Source organism: Pseudorasbora parva, chromosome 18 (assembly GCF_024679245.1).
Source record: "Pseudorasbora parva isolate DD20220531a chromosome 18, ASM2467924v1, whole genome shotgun sequence".
NCBI lineage: Eukaryota > Metazoa > Chordata > Actinopteri > Cypriniformes > Gobionidae > Pseudorasbora > Pseudorasbora parva.
The window spans coordinates 40,758,081-40,776,186 of record NC_090189.1 but is presented as its reverse complement, the minus strand read 5'-3'; the positions used below and the strand labels follow the sequence as shown (position 1 = coordinate 40,776,186).

General features: G+C 38.0%; 1 protein-coding gene across 1 annotated transcript; it reads left to right on the top strand.

Moving 5' to 3' along the window:
• Positions 1–2,379: 2,379 nt before the first annotated feature.
• On the top strand, positions 2,380–12,304 carry cdx1b (caudal type homeobox 1 b). Its single transcript, XM_067424355.1, has 3 exons — positions 2,380–2,794; positions 5,545–5,693; positions 12,099–12,304. Exons 1-3 carry the CDS (start codon positions 2,380–2,382, stop codon positions 12,294–12,296), a joined length of 762 nt encoding a protein of 253 aa, XP_067280456.1. The 3' UTR covers positions 12,297–12,304.
• The last annotated feature ends 5,802 nt before the right edge of the window (positions 12,305–18,106 follow it).

The following is an 18,106-nucleotide window of genomic DNA, read 5'->3' as shown; positions in this document are numbered from 1 at the left end:
ACCTTACAGTACATTGATTTTTGTGTTTTTTTAGAGTGATATTTAAACACGCTTTGTATGGAGATACCGGTAGTCTAGAAATATTCATGGCTGAAAACTCAGAATTGAGCTATAGCCTAGACATCAACGCTTTCTCACTGTCGCGTATTATATAGGCTATATTAAACACACACACACACACACACACACACACACACACACACACACACACACACACACACACACACACACACACACACACACACACACACACACACACACAAACACACACACACACACACACACACACACACACACACACACACACACACACACACACACACACACACACACACACACACACACACACACACACACCGCAGGCTGGATGAGTCCCCGGTCAAATGTAGGCTCTCTAAATATTCTGTAAAAATCAGACATTTGCCATTATCAGAACTATCAAATACATTCGCTATATTCAGCATTAGCCTATATGTATTTAATGTAGCTACTATCATAAGCCTGTCTGTTAAAGGCTCATAAAAGCATTGAAATACGCGTTTTTATAATATCTAACGTATTAAGAATATATGTGACTGCATATAATCAGTGTGGTCTAAATATGTAGGACTGGATTTTAACGCACATCCCATAAAATCAAAAATGACGGAAATGTAAATGATTATATTATGGCCATGATCTTTGCCTTCTTCGCACTGTTCCTTGTTTTAAATCATATGATAATGCCGTGTGTGCCTATTGTATATTGTATAACCTACTTTAAATATACTGCAATGTTTAGTAAGAGATATAAACTGGTAGTTTTGTTTTGGCCAAATCTTATTATTAAGGTTTACAAAATATAGGCCTACAAATAAAATGAATTATTTATGTCTTATTTAATTGTAAAAACTATATCACAGATCTGCCAACATTGTCGCTCTATGATACATTAAAATAAGCTGATAGCATCACTGTTTTCTCCAGAGCGACTGTACAGACACATTTATATTTTGTTATAAATATAAATATTTTGACACTGTGAAGCTGCTTTGAAACAGTCGGCATTGTAAACGCGCTGTATAAATAAAGATTATTGATTGATTGATATTAAAACAGTGACAAAGTTGTATTGCCGCATGTCGTTAAATCATAAAATGTTGATTTACCAATATTTCTATTTGAGCTATACTTTTTTGAGTAAAATGATAATGGAACGGATAATTATGACTTAAAGTTATGATAATTATTTTCTCCAGCCATGGTGTTGCCAATAAAAATAAAGACAAACACAAACAAACAAACAAACAAACAAAAACATAAATGAACCACAAACAATAAAAAATAAGAAGAATAAAAGAAGAATAACTTGTTTTTAAGCAAAATCCAATGGTGGTGCGCACAGGGTTTGATTAATTCTTCTTTAGGCCTATATTCTTTAAACAATAATTGACCTTACAAACCCAGATGAAAAAAGACGTACTATTAGCTAAATATAGGCTATTAAAATGCATTATAGTAGCCTATATGAATTGTACTAAAAACATACTCAAGAACATTTTAATGCATTCAATAGTATGCCCTAGCCTACGGGAATAGCCATACTTTCTGGTTAAATACAATGTTATCCGTAAATTATAAGATCATTCATATTGTAGGCTTATTTAAAATGGCTATAGTCAATTTAGCGACATGTATACCTTTAATGCACATTTTCACACAGGAGCATTTTTACATTTCCCCATTACAAGCATAATTGCAGTAGATAATGAGCCCGATCTCACGAAAATGTGTATAATGCACTTTATGGCGTATTATACGCACGAACCCCCATCCCATCCCACCCCACCATCACCCCATCCCACCCAAGAACGTGTCATATGCACGAGAAAAACTGCGTTGCATATGCACGCCAAAACTCATTTTGGCGTATACATTCCACGAGATTGCACACTCGTATTTAATGTGTTCGTGTTGGGATAACAGTATAACAAGTAATTTCATTCTTTCATGGGCCGCTCATTTATATTGTAGGCTACTTTAAAATGGCTATAGTCAATTTAGGCAACATGTAAAGCAGATTTTCACACAGGAGAATTCTTACATTTTCCCAATTACCAGCATCTTTGCGGTAGATAATAGTATAAGAAGTAATTGCATTCTTTCATGGGCTGCTGTGAACTGGAGCATCAGTTTCGATACCGTGGGAGGGTGATGATCATGATCATAAAAGTGACGTCAGCCTCGCAACCTTTAGCATTCATTCACCCAGGCTGGAGAGGGTTCAGAGAATCCGGCCAGGTAGACGAGCCGTCAGGTTATAGGGGGAAAAACTGGGTCTGAGGAGCCGAGATCAATCGTGCGGGTGCATATTATGCACTGGAGTCATCAGGCGGGAAAATGTATGTGAGTTACCTCTTAGAGAAGGACACCAGCATGTACCCAAATTCCGTGAGACACCCAAGCCTGAACCTGAACCCTCAGAATTTTGTGTCGGCACCTCCACAGTATCCGGACTTCACGGGATACCATCACGTGCCCGGGATAGCCAACGACCCTCACCACAGCCAGGCCGGAGCGTGGAACCCGGCCTACCCTCCTCCGAGAGAGGAGTGGGCAACTTATGGACCGGGACCGGGAGCTTCGGCCCCGAACACGGCTCAGCTGGGCTTCAGTCCTCCAGAGTTCTCCTCCGTCCAAGCGTCAGGCCTTCTCCCGTCGTCCATCAGCTCGTCGGTCGGGCAGCTGTCGCCGAACTCTCAGAGACGGAACCCGTACGACTGGATGCGTCGGAGCGCGCCGCCGTCAAACTCAGGTGCATATCCAACGCAATTATTGCGCTTTGAAAACTAGTGCTCCATGATTATTATCATATCGGGTTCACCACTTTAAATAAGTTCGAAACTCGGTGCCAGCTTTAGGGCTTCTGTATTCAGGCGTTTGTCATGCTAATACTAGTGATTTGTGTGAGTCTCTGTGCTTTGATGTCACGCTTTGTTCTCTTTTATGTCTGGATGCCGAGAAGTCTGTTGAATACACGGATGCGCACGTGTACTTAACATAAAACAGGCTTACAGTTCATTCGCTAACACTTTATTTCACATGCAATTACTAATAACTATTGCATGCAACTAACACTAAAGCTAACCCCTAATGTTGACCTTATACACTGTGGATTTTTTTTTTATTATTGAAATTCAAAATTTAAGTTAATACAATGAACATTTTTGAGAATCAAATGTTATTAAAATATTTCGTACGCATATTGGGTTATTGTTTTTCTGATGATGCATTGAAACATGCCAAATTGTGCTATTTTTATGATTTATCACATTTTTTATGTGGTTCAGATACAATAATATTTTGAGTTTTTATTTATTAAACCAGTTTCCTTCATTGTATCAACTCAAATTTACTTCATTGTATCAACTCAAATTTTTTATTTTAATAAACTCAAAATTTTAAGGCGACCAGGTAACTTAATTTTGTACGATAAAAATAAACAACAATATATATTTTTTACAGTGTAGTTAGTACATATTTAAGTATTTATGTAACAGACACCTTAAAATGAAGGGTTACACTTTATTGGGTTACAGTGTAATTATATATTTAAGTGCTGCGTAATAATAATTACCTCCATTTACTTACTGTGGGGTTAGTAAGTTGCATGTAATTATCCATAATTTACTGTTATACTATGGTAAGTACATGTAACAAGGACACTGTAAAATAGAGCGTTACCAAATAAAGTGTAACCCTATTATTTTAAGGTTTCTGTGTTTATACATTTAAGTAATATTAAGTGTACTTTGGAGAAGAGTTTAGTTTGATTTAGGGTAAGATATTATGTAATTATGCATAGTTATTACTACAATAACTGCATGTAACATAAGGATAGGGTAAACTGAAATAGCAAATGTATAAAAAAACAATACATATAAATAAAAATAGATATAGTCATGTAATAATTAATGGGATTATACAGTTAATTAGATAAAGCAATTGTATTCCAGCTCACAGCGGTTTACACTTCAATTCGGCGGGACTCGCTGATTATGTAAAATTGAAAATGGAATAAAAATTGCGAACATTTCATATGTGTGCATGTACAGTTGGACCCTAATATTTCCATCAGATAATATAAACAATGAGATTTGGAATAATCTCAGTATTGCAAAAAGAACGTAAATATTTCAGCATATTGTTAATGAAAATATCCCTGTCAGCGCAGGGAGCAACAAAGAAATCAGAAAAGCTGGAAATAAAGTTGAGCATTTAGTTGGACGTACAAGTGGGGGACAATGTCTGTGTGAACATTCATAGTCTATAATTCATACACTGTAAAAAAATAAAAAAAAATAAAAAATTCTGGTCTTCATTTGAAAATGTTCTAGTGACTGATCACATCTAAATTTTTTAGTGTGCGGAATTGAATTTCTGTGAATTACCAATTTACAGATATTCAGTTTGGCCAAATGAAATATTTTAATGTGATCAGTCACTAGAACATTCTCAAATGAAGACCTGATTTTTTTATTTTATTTTTTTACAGTGTATGAAAAACATGGATATTTATGGAAATACCATAAAATCTGAATCTTCACTGTTTTTTAAAGTTCAATCAGTATGGAGGTTAAATTAATTTAAACTTAAATGACATTAAACTGACTTACATTAGATGACATTAATCATGAATCATAGTCATTATGTACATTTACATAATGACTTACATTAGATTACATTAAACTGACAGTTTATTCTTGTATAACATAAAAATATGAAAATTGCTTAACTTATTTTGATGAGTCAAAGAACTGTAAAACATGGTCTTATTGATCATATCATTTTTTTAAAGTGTTGCGGCAGAGAGATTTTTTAATGTCTATACTTTAACATACATCTCAGTAACCAACTCAAAACCCAAATGATGTCTTATTTGCTCAAAATCACATTAAAGTTCGCTAGCTTAGAAGTAATAATGAAATAACTGGCTTTCAAAATGGAGGACTGTAAGTGTTGCCTGGCTGAGTTAATGATAACTGGAGATTATGGTCTCTAGTGAGATTTTCGATGAAGATGCTGTATGGTTGAGAAGCCTAATTATCTGAGTTCCTCCCTCTGTGGCTGTTGCCCTAGACAGGCGGTGTCCTTCCCTTTCGCCGTGAATGTTTTAATATTTAACCCGCTGGCCACTTAAGTCCCCTCTTGCCACTGACAGGGTAAACTTAGTTTGAAATATAGAGACACGATTCCAAAGACCTTCATAACATGGACATCTTGGTGTTTTATATATGTGTGCTCTTAACGATTGGCTTGATTAAGGGAGCAAACACTAGGTTCCCATAGTTACTTTTTAATAGAGAAGATAAACACACAACTCAAAAAGAGCCTCATTATCATTAATTATAGTCAATTTGATTTATTTAGCATTTCTCACAAAACATGTTGTTTCGAAATCGTCCCTTATTGTCCAGGAGATGTTTAAGATAAAAAGGGACATTGATTTTATTTTTACCTGATCATCAGTTAATAATGATTTTTTTTGTGGTGTTTTTCTTTTAGGAGGAAAGACCAGAACAAAAGACAAATACCGGGTAGTGTACACGGACCATCAGCGTCTGGAGCTGGAGAAAGAGTTTCATTACAGTCGTTACATCACAATAAGAAGAAAAGCAGAGCTGGCGACATCGCTCAGTCTGTCGGAGAGACAGGTTAGCTGCTTTAATACAGAAATATGACAACATATGAGCACTATCATGCACACCTAACTAGATTATGCATATGCCGTGTGTGGGGTGACGCATTTCAAGTCACGCGAGTTGCGTAATCAGATTACTTTTTCAAGTAACTATTAGTAACACATTACTTTTTCACATTACTCTTCTCATTTCATTAAAAACAGTGAAATGCAAACTCAGAATATTATGTGAATCTGGAATAATTAAATGTTAAATAGCACAAATATACTTTATGTATTTAATCTCACTTTATAGACTAAATGTGAGCAGGCATTTACTCATTTCACTTGCACAAAAAACACACTCAAAAAAATTATACGTTGGATTTACTTAAATTTTTTATGTCAACTGGTTTTACGTAACTGGGTTATGTTTATTTTAATTAACATTGTTTATTTAAGAAAAACTTACGTTTTTTACCTAAGGTTATTTCAATGCCATTTAGTTGAATCAGGTTAACATCTAGCCTAGAAATCTAGACGCACCCTAGCGGCAGCAAATCTAATCTGCCCGCGAGTGTCGTCTAGCAACTCTCAATACCCTTCTGAGCTGTAATTGCCTAACTCTGGCCGGCCCAATCACATCGTGTCTAGAGTCGGTGGGCGGGGCCATAATTACGACGGCCGAGTTGCGTTTGCGTGCTTCTAGTAAACACAGAAACTGGCGAACGGCGGTCTTTCGAATCAGCTTTGACCGCGACTCTGGAAGACTTGGAGTTAAGCTTTTCTCTGAGAAAAGAACAAAGAACGGCACTGAAGTCATTCTTAAAAAGGGAAGATGTGTTCAGAGTTTAGCCGACCGGTTACGGCGAATGTTTAATCGGTCAGCGAGCTCTGCTTCACCTTCGTTGCTCTGGTTGGTGTAGCGCTATCCTATCGCGTGCAGAGGGAGTTTGAAAGACAACCGTTTATCCGCCCCTCGGATTGAGCCGTCAATGGGGAGTTTCCAGACCAAACATCTCTATGTGGGTCTGGCTTGTCAGGCTAGTTAACATTCTTAAATGTCCAAAACTATTAAGTTCAATTATTCATAAAGAGTAACCCAGTGTAATTAAAATGTACAAATGTTATCTAACAAGAAAACCTTTTACAAAACCTTATAACTTGCCAGAAGTTGGTTTTGTTACATCCATGGCATACCCAGTAGTTTTTTTTATTTATTATTATAACATCTTTAATTGTTATTAGCAGGTCTTGAACCTGAGCTCATGCTCTACACTTCACCACAATGGTAACCTCTAAAAACACTAACATAACACACACTTTTAAATACCAACATTAAACATTTACTCTCCGAATTCAGCCCCTTTGCAAAGCATGATGGGAAGTGTATGTCCTGTTGGTTTGGGTTACTTGATTGAATCATGTAATTTGAAAATAAAAACATCAAGTTATGTCAAAGAGTAACGGTTTTAAGTCAATATAACATGAAGCAATTACATCTGAACCAGAAACCTGATATAATGGCGTTAAATCGAGATGAGTTACGTCAATAAAGTGAACAGCATCATGCAATCATGTTTTTGAGTGCAGATTCAGTATACCTCAAAATGAATAAAAACTGAAATATAAATGCTTAATATTACAAAAATCAATCGGGAATAATTAAATGTTAAATAACACAAATATAGTTTATGTATTTAATCCCACTTTATTGACTAAATGAGAGCAGGCATTTACTCATCTCACTAGCACAAAAACAGATTCAATATTCCTCAAAATGAATAAAAACTGTGAAATGCAAATGCTGAATCTAATGCAAATCATAATTAAACGTTAAATAATACAAATATAGTTTATGTATTTAATCTCACTTTATTATTGTCTTTGCTGCTGAACTTCGACTATGCAATTCAATTTAACATTACACATCGCGTTCTCATGTCCAAGGCGTCAATACAAAACAGTGAAGCTAGTCAACATAACACAGCCTACAGGTCAATAAAGTTCACTTCAAGAATGAAAAAAGTGCCGTCGATGTGTTTTGCTGGAAGAACTGCACATACTGACAAAAAAGTGCAAGCTACATTAGCTATATCTTTCCATAAACACGGACTTTATACAGAAAGAAAAATACTGCAAAATGTCTCCCACACTCTTCCAGCCTAGGGTGAAGTCATTATACATTAAAAACGTTTTGAGACGAATGGAAACCAACGTGAATGGCAAAACAGGATTTTGAACAACTCTGAAATCTATTTTGTAACAACTAATGTTTAAATTCTTATTCTATTCAACGTTAATAGCATGACCAATGTGCAGCGCCGCTGCATGTCAATATAGATGCTTTTCACCCAGGGTGGCCAGTCAGGTGTCAGGGGTGTCAGTGCCACTCTGGAGACTCTTCTGCCACTGCGCAGGTCCACCATCCGATCTGGATCCGGCCGAGATCTGTTAGTAAACCTCGGGATAAACAGAGAGACTAACATTAGTGTAGATGTCGTTCTTCTTATGATGTGTCGAGTACATCAGGTGTTATGGGAAGTGTTCCTGGCTGACCTAGTTAATGCAGCCTAACAATCAGTCAATTGATCTGAATAATGAAAGTTAAAAATGTTTGTGTGTATGCCATAGTAAAGAGATGTGTTTTTAGTCTAGATTTAAACTGACAGAGTGTGTCTGCTTCCCGAACACTGCTAGGAAGACTGTTCCAGAGTTTAGGAGCTAAATAGGAAAGGATCAACCGCCTGCAGTTGATTTAGATATTCTAGGTATTATCAACTGGCCAGAGTTTAGAGACCGCAATAGACGTGATGGAGTATAATGTGTTAAAGGGATAGTTCACCCAAAAATTAGCCTGTGATGTTTATCTGCTGACCCCCAGTGTGTCCAACATGTAGGTGTGTTTGTTTCTTCAGGAGATCACAAATGAAGATTTTTAACTCCAACTGTTTCATTCTGCCAGTCATATAATCATGTGAATGGGTAACAATTTTCTGAGAGAGAAAAAAAAAAAAAAACATGCTTAGACAACGTACACAAAGAGGCCTGTGGCTCATGACGACACACTGATATCTTAAGACACAAAACGATCAGTTTGTGTGAGAAATCGAGCTGTATTTATATCATTTTTACCTCAAATACAAACACTATATCCAACAGCCTGGAACGCGCTTCACTTCTCTTCTAAGGTCAAAAATACACACTCTGGCGTTGTGTACGAGATTCACTTCTGCCGTTGGTGTAAACTACGCCAGATAGTGTATACCGGAAGTGATGTCTTTACATGTACACGCACCAGAGTGTGTACCTTACCGGAAGTGATGTCTTTACATGTACACGCACCAGAGTGTGTACCTTACCGGAAGTGAAGCGCGTTCCAGGCTGTTGGATTTGAGGTAAAAAATGATATACTGTAAATACGGCTCGATTTCTCACACAAACTGATCGTTTTGTGTCTTAAGATATCAATGTGTCGTCATGAGCCCCGGGGCTCTTTGTGGATGTTGTCTAAGCATGTTTTTTTTTTGTTTTTTTGCTCTCATAGAACTGTTAACCTTACCCATTCACATGCATTATGACCTACACACTGCAACGGTTGAGTTAAAAATCTTCATTTGTGTTCTCCATAAGAAACAAACACACCTACATGTTGGATGCACTGGGGTCAGCAGATAAACATCACAGGCTCATTTTTGGGTGAACTAACCCTTTAAGAGCTTGCTCAAGTACCGGGGAGCTAATCCATTTCGTTTTTTGTAGAAGCAAGATTTTAAAATGTATGCGATGTTTAATAGGGAGCCAGTGCAGTGTTGACAGAACTGGACTAATATGATCATACTTCCTGGTTCTGGTAAGAACTCGAGCGGCTGTGTTTTGGTCCAGCTGGAGTTTGTTTATTAAGCGAGCAGGGCAACCACCCAGTAGAGCATTACAATAATCTAGCCTTGAGCTCATGAACGCATGTACTAACTGTTCAGCATTTTGCGTTGAAAGCATGTGCCGTAATTTAGATATATTTTTAAGATGGCAGAATGCGGTTTTACAGATTCTAGAAACGTGGCTTTAAAATGAAAGATTGGTATCAGAGAGCACACCCAGGTTCCTCACTGACGACGAGGGCTTGACAGAGCAGTCATCAAGAGTTAGACAGTATTCTCGGTTACTAGGTTCTAGGTTGTGGAGTTTTTCTGTCCAATAATAAAAAAAAAAGTCTGAATTAAGTTGCAGGAAATTACGATTCATCCATTTTTTTAAGCAAGGCAATGCCTCGTAACGGATGAATCACGTTTTCTTTTACATCACGTGGATGGCCGGGTGTGTGTGTGTGGCTTACCTGAGGAACACATGGCCCCAGGATGCACTATGGGAAGAAGGCGAGCTGGCGGAGGCAGTGTGATGCTTCGGGCAATGTTCTGCTGGGAAACCTTGGGTCCTCCATCCATGTGGATGTTACTTTGACACGCTCCACCTACCTAAGCATTGCTGAGACCATGTTCAGCCTTTCATGGAAACGGTATTCTGGTGGCTGTGGCTCTTCCAGCAGGATAATGCTCCTGACACAAAGCACAAATGCTTCAGGAATGGTTTGAGGAGCACACCGACCAGTTTGAGGCGTCGACTTGTCCTCCAGATTCCCCAGATCTCAATCCAATCGAGCATCTGTGGGATGAGCTGAACAAACAAGTCCGAACCATGGAGGCCCCACCTCACAACTTACAGGACTTAAATGATCTGCTGCTATAATCTTAGTGCCAGATACCACAACACACATCTTTGGGCTGTTTTGTCAGTAAAAGGGGGACCAACACAAAATTAGCTCGTAATGTAATATCTGATCAGTGTATCGAAATATCAGCATGACAGGACTTCACATAACAGTTCACACAACAAAGAAGTTAATGTTCGGTGACTTTAATTTTAGTCTTAGAACATTGTTTTCGACCAACGAAAAAGTTACTAACAAATCCCCAGCAGAACCATCCCCGATTCCAAGCAACACAGTGTTTTGTGACTAAATTAGTTGTTACGCGCTTTTAACAAATCGTTTGACTGAATGATGGTGGGCCCTCAACTGTTTTTTTGAAACGGCCCTACGAATTGTAACTTTCTTAGGCCCCGATCACACAGAACACGTTTTTGCAGCGAGAGGCACCTTTTTTGAATGGATTTCAGTTGGCAGAGGCCGTGCTGTTTATGCGCCCTGGGCGCCTCGTGTTTTTGAAGGAGCGCTCCGAGCGCATGAAGTTGAAAAAAAGTCCACTCTGAGCAGAAAAACGCCCGATGTCATCGCGTTTATTTTCTTTTGTCCAATCGAATAAATGGAGAGGCGGGTCTTCCATTGTGTTGACCATTACATTGATTTGACTGACAGGACAGCTGATTCGGGGGTTGCCTAGAAACATTTATAAAAACCTGCAGTGGACTGCTCTTTTCTGAATGAAAAAAGGCTTGCCAAAAAAGGCAGTACAGTGCACCTCGCGTTTTCGAACCTTAAAAACGTGTTCTGTATGATCGGCGACTAAGGGAGTATCCCTAGCCTGGATGGCAGCCGAACACAGCCCCGCCCACAACATTTGAGCTCAGGCGGTTCGGTCTGGACTCGATCCATAGAGGAGTAATTATCTCCGAACAGAAACTGTTCGGACCAATGAAATCAGGGCGGGCTTTAGACGATGACGGACAGATGATCAACAGTAACGTAATCATCACGTCATCAAAGGCGCTTGGGTTAAATGTTCGAATCCTAAACGGAGAGCTTGTTTGTATCTGCATCACCTTCACTATTTCTCTCAGAAATGATGATCCTGTTGGGTAATTACTCTGTGTATCATTAAACTCTTTTTTTTAAAACACCGGCAAAGACTGTTTATTCCAGCGCGCGTGCAGACAGGGTTGCCAAGTTTTTACAACAAAAGCTACCAACTATTAGCCCTAAACAATAGCTTCTCAGGGGGGTTCTCCGGAAACAAAATGGTGTTTGAGGGGTAAAATGTGTGTTATTTTGGCAAGCTTGCCTGCTAAAATTGGCATTCCTGGGTCTATATATCACATAATTGAGGTTGCTTCAACACACGGAAAAAACGCAAACTTGGCAATACAGTGCAGTTGAGCTCTGTTGACATATGTGTCGCTCCGCTGCTCTGATTGGTTGTCGGTCTGTCCAATCGAGATCTTTCCTGGTTTGGTTGAACCACGCCCCATAATCACAGCCCAATGGAGCAGTTTCATACAGACTTCATACTAAGTATGACCACGTCAGGCTAGAGTATTGCAATATTGTAATGCATTACTTACAATAAAAAAATAGGAATTTTCCCCAGCACTACTAATATGTAAGAAACAGAAGATATTTTTTTTATTTCTCACACCACAACTTTTACCTCAATAACTCTTGAGGGATGTTTTTTCATTATGACTCATGGCTTGTTGTTGACAGGTGAAGATCTGGTTCCAGAACCGGCGTGCTAAAGAGAGGAAAGTCAATAAAAAGAAGATGCAGCAGCCGCAGCCAGCCTCCACAACCACATCCACGCCACCCGGATCAGCGCTCGCCGGCAACGTTCCCATGGTGACGAGTAGCAGCGGCGGCCTGGTATCACCGCCCATGCCAATGACTATCAAAGAAGAGTACTGAAGAGTGCAAAGAAGACTTTGACTGTTAATATTTTTATACTGTAACAGAGCCCTTTCACACTTATACACGCATGGTACTTTAAAATCAACTCATCTGTGATGCAATGAAAAAGAAACTGTGACAAACGTGACAAAGACTGCCTGCTGCATGGGGTTTTATTAAAAAAAATACAAATAAAAATAGCCAACAAACATTCCAAAGTAATGAAGCAACATAAATCTGAAAGGCTGTGTAATATTTCTCTGGTCGTGTTGGTTTTCTTTATTTTAGTACTTTATTACTGCTGTTATTTTGTTCATCATTGTAAACTTTAAGATGTTTTGAGATTCTGAATTAAAATAATTGTGTATTTCTAAAGTAAGTTGTATTAATAAAATAAATGTTTATTGTGGCAAATTGATTCATTTCATCAGCAGCGTTTCCGTTGATTCGTGAGCTGAATGCTTCTTTATGCAATATATGACATTGTTAAATTGTGCCTTCTCGCAGATATCAAACATAGAGCTAACCTACACCCAAGTGCCAAATAACACCCTATATAAACCGATTGTGCTGTTCACATCAAGCACTGATTTGTCACTTTTATTGAAGTGTTTTATATATATACATATATATATATATATATATATATATATATATATATATATATATATATATATATATATATATATATATATATATATATATATATATATATATATTTGCAAGGATCACTGAGAAAATTTCATATGTTTGCTCGTGTCTTAGATCAGCTTGATGTTTGGTCCTGTTCACAGCTGGTGTTAAGATGTGTTTTGGTGGATCAGATCACGAGTAGACGAGGGAGACACATTCCCGTTTCCAGCTGGTGTTTTAATCCGTCTCTTTTGTCCACTTTCAGCCTCTTCTGTCCTGATTTCTTCGAGGGGAGGGTCTATGGGCGGTGTTTTTCAGATCTTTAGCTCTAAAGGATGAAATAAGCTCATGTAATTGACACATGAACACGAGCGGAGACGACGGAGAAACACACGGAGAGCATCAGCTTTAGTTTCTGCTATGACAGACTCAAGACCAGCCGAACGCTGTGAGTGTGTGTTAGAAATCAGGAATGGAGAGAGAACATTGAGCTCGGGACGTTTCTCATCTTCAAACCAAACTTGGGTCTCCAGCCGAGAGTTTAAATCCCGTCTGGCTAGCGCTCGTCCCATAATGTTAAGCATTAGGTCAGTAGAGGAGAGTAGGGCGTCTTTTAGAGGCTGTTCCAGTGCGTTTGACCACATGAGCGTTTACACTACGAAAGCAATCCGGACCAATGAGTTTCAGCTCACTCTGGAAGTGGACCAAAGTGGACAAGCTCAAAGTGTTTCAGACCCGTTTACAGCTGCACTTTCAGAAAAAAGGTACAGTGGAGGTACAATTTAGTTCCTTGGAGAACAAAATGTATAACTGTACCTTTTAAGGTACACAATAGGGGACAATTATACCATTGTTTGAGTTCGGTCCGTAAGCCGCTGTCCTGCAGAGTTTGGTTTTAACCCTGAAAGACAACTATAGAAGCTCTTATTGAGAATTTTACAGACTTCTTATGGAGAACAGGTTTAGCTTTTGATGTTTTATTGAAAACGTTTGGTCACGATTATGGTGATCAGTGTTTCCTTTAGTTGGTTAGTTTGAGGGGGGGGGGGGGATCTGTCACAGATATCAAGAGTCAGCACATGAATCTCAACAATGGTGACACAATTATTGCTGCAATGTATGCTGGGAGCCGTGAGTTTTATACTGTGGAGGCTTAGTAGGGTTAGAGCTAAACTCTTCAGCACAGCGGCTCTCTACGACCGAACTTGCGTACCTCTGACTGAAGATCCTTTCACACTGCGATTCCGGCAAATACATGGATAATGCGACCTGGCATTTGTTCCCGGGCCGCTAGATTTGGTCCATTCACACTGCCAGCGAAATACCGTAATATGTGCGCTTTCACACACAACGCTTAATGGTCCCGGGTCGAGTTGACACGTGACATCCTGATGTGACGTATAACGGCGAGCGATCTCAGCTTCAGCGCGGATAGTAAGGAGCTCCGTGGTCTCGACTTGTGTCCAGTTTGCGCTCATTTCTGCTTGTTTAATTTTAGTTTCTTTTGTATACGAACACTCTCTGCGTTTTAAACACCGACGAGCTCTTCTGGCACTGCAGGGTTGTGTTATTGAAAAAACAAGCTCTAGGAGTCGCACGAAAACTACGTACACGTTGCGGCATTAGTTTCGGCTTTTGTTCACACAGGGCTCGTCCCGGGTCGAACCCCGCAATATTACTAGGTCCCTGACCCGGGTTCAATTCGCTAATCAATCCCGGGACGTGGTTGCTTTCACACAGAAGGCGACCCGGCAATGTTCCGGGGATATTGCGGGTCCGACGTGCAGTGTGAAAGGGGCTTTAGAGGTACAAAAATGTACCCTTAAAGGGTTAGTTCACCGAAAAATGTCTGTCATTAACTCCTCTCCCTAATGTCGTTCCACACCCGTAAGACCTCCGTTCATCTTCACACACAGTTTAAGATATTTTATATTTAGTCTGAGAGCGTATGCAAGTGTATGCACACTATACTGTCCATGTCCAGAAAGGGAATAAAAACATCATCACAGTAGTCCATATGAGACATCAGTGGGTTAATTAGAGTCTCTTGAAGCATCCAAAATACATTTGGGTCCAAAAATAACAAAAACTACGACTTTATTCAGCTTTTCGGATCGCCAATGTCACGTGATTTCAGCAGTTTGACAAGCGATCCGAATCATGAATCAATACGCTGATTCATAACCTTTTGAATCTTTATTTGAGGATTGAACACAAACGCGGAAGAGAAGACAATGCTGAATAAAGTCGTAGTTTTAACACCAGGTGTAAACAGGGCCGTAGAAGAAGATCTGTCTGTGAACGAGTGTGAGCTGTTTGCACAGTGTAACGGCATCGCTGGATAAGAGTCGAGCGCACACCGAACTGTGAGCTATTTCATTGTCAAGCACACTCTGGACTCTCTTATCAATGGTGTGACAGAGAAGCTCAGCTTGACTGGCATAAAATATCTCCTCTGCGGCGTCGCTGCAACAGGACCTGTTTTATGACCACGCTAACAAAGCCAGGGTGTGGCGTCCAAAGGCCGAGGCGAAAGGGACTGTTGAGCAAACAATATGCATCTGTCTGCGGACGTCCATATGTCCACACTCAACCTAACGACTGGTATCAGTGAATTTCATCTTAATGAAAGAAGACACCTTTTCATTGTGATCTATATCTCTTCTTGTTTTTAGATATCCATCTCTGAATCATCACACAGGGGCCCAAATCTAATCTAAAACCATCATATCCTTGAGTTCCTGATTATACATTACGTGATACAAACGAGACAAACGTTGTGGCATAACACTCTAATGACAAGTCGTCTTATTTAATAAAAGTGATAAAGATGATTCGGTAAATCTTGTTACCTTACATTGTTCTATTTTCTTTATCATTACTCTATGTCTGGTAAGGGGAGAAGTGTATAAACAAGCTTGCCGATAGCTCCCTCATCGGTCATAAACTTTATTGGGGGCATGTTGTAAAAATATTCTCACCACAGTAACAAAAGCTTGTTGATATTCAGTCTTCTACATGTGACGTATAAGGCAAACCTTTGCTATACACTATGTTATATCTAATAACTACAAGTTTCACTTTAGTTGGTAGCGCATTTTATAATGTAGTTACAATATTAATAACAGTAAATGAATTATGCATAATTACATGCACCTAACACTCAACCAAACCTCTATCCTAACCCTATAGTAATATATCAGTACTTAAATATATAATTACACTATGATATGGACACATAAAATAAAGTGTAAACCCTTTGAAGCCTATTTTAAGGTGTATTTGTTAAAGTGAAATTACTGAGTACTGAGTAATAATAATTAATAACATTACTATAGGGTTAGGATCCGGGTTAGATGCATGTAATTATTCAGTTATTAGTAACTATATGTAACATTTAACAATGACAGGTACACTTTATTTTAAGGTGTCTTTGTTACACTGTAATTATACATTTAAGTACTGAGTAATATTAATTAACTTTGTGTACTTACTATAGGGTTAGGTTTGGTTTGTTTAAGGGTTAGTTGCATGTAATTATGCATTATTTATAGTTATTACTTCAATAAATGTGTAACAAATGCATTACACTCTAAAAAATGCTGGGTTAAATCAACCCAAGTTGGGTTGGAAATGGACAAACCCCGAAATTGGGTCGTTTGAACCCAGTGAATGGACCCATTCAAACAACCCAATTTCAGGGTTTGTCCATTTCCAACCCAACTTGAGTTGTTTTTAACCCAGCATTATTATTTTTTAGAGTGTATGAAATGTGCTACCAAATAAAGTGTAAATTGTAGTTATTACTGTAGACTGAAAAAAACAACCTTTGGCAAGTTTTTGCACGCATATATTTAACAAAATTTCCCATAAGGAATTAAGTAAACTCTACTTAACGAAGTGAAGTCAAATTAACAAAGAAAAAAAGCAAATGTAACTCGGCCAGTAAAAGGTTGAGTGATATCTATTCAATTGAAGTTTCCTTTGCAATACATTTTACTCTCAAAAATATAACACTTATTAAAATAACCCCGTGGATGCTTTAGTTAGGAATATTTGAATAAATAACACAAGAGATATTGTGTAGATGCCATATCAGCATAATAGCAGTAATCGCACCTGAACACAGAGACCTCAATACACCGAACATAGTGACAGTGACATTTGATGGATCGTTTCCGAGTATCAGTGTGTCCTTTTGAGTAGAAAATCAACTCCAAATGTCACAAAATGGCAGCCTAACAACAAAAGCAATGATAAAACTGTCAAAATCTGGAAAACAGCCACAAATCAACCTCCTGAATTATTCAAACCCCAGTGCATGATGGGAACACCACTATTAGAAAAGTTGAGTAGTTTAACTTAATTTTATAACGTTGGTATTTACGCTTTAATTTCTACAAGCTCAAATTGAGTACTAATATAGGATTTACTTACTTTTTCAATTCTTGCCTGAACGAACGTCATCATGTAGAAATGACATGATTTTTTCTGTAGTATTTACTTCACCACATATGTGGTTATGTCATCTGATAAATAATAATAGTTACAATACATTATATTACTTATCTTTGTATGGACATCTTTTAAGAGTGCAATGCATTATAACCCCATATGAAGCTCGCATTAATAATGCATCATAAGGGTATTAATAATGCATTATTACATGCATAATTCAACTTTAAAATGTGTTGTATCATCTGATATTTAATAGTTACAATACATTATAACCCCTAATGAAGCCTGCATTTATAAAACATCATAAGGGTATTATTAATACATTATAATACATGCACTGTAAAAATTATTTAGAAAATAAGTTACCTGGTTGCCTTACAATTTTGAGTTCATTGAATGAAAATTTTTTGAGAATCGACCTCCTTTATTAGAATATTATTAAAAGATTTTGTAAGCATATTGGGTAGTTGTGTGTGTTTTATTTCTGATGACGCAGTGAAACATGCCAAATTGTGCTATTTTCATGATTTATCACATTTTTTATGTGGTTCAGATACAATAATATTTTGAGTTTCTATTTATTAAACAAATTTCCTTCATTGTATCAACTCAAATTTTTAATTTCAATGAACTCAAAATTGTAAGGCAACCAGGTTACTTACTTTTTTTAAGTCAAACCAACAAATACCAACAAAAGATTTGTACAGTGTGCATAATGCCTTATAAACAACCTTATA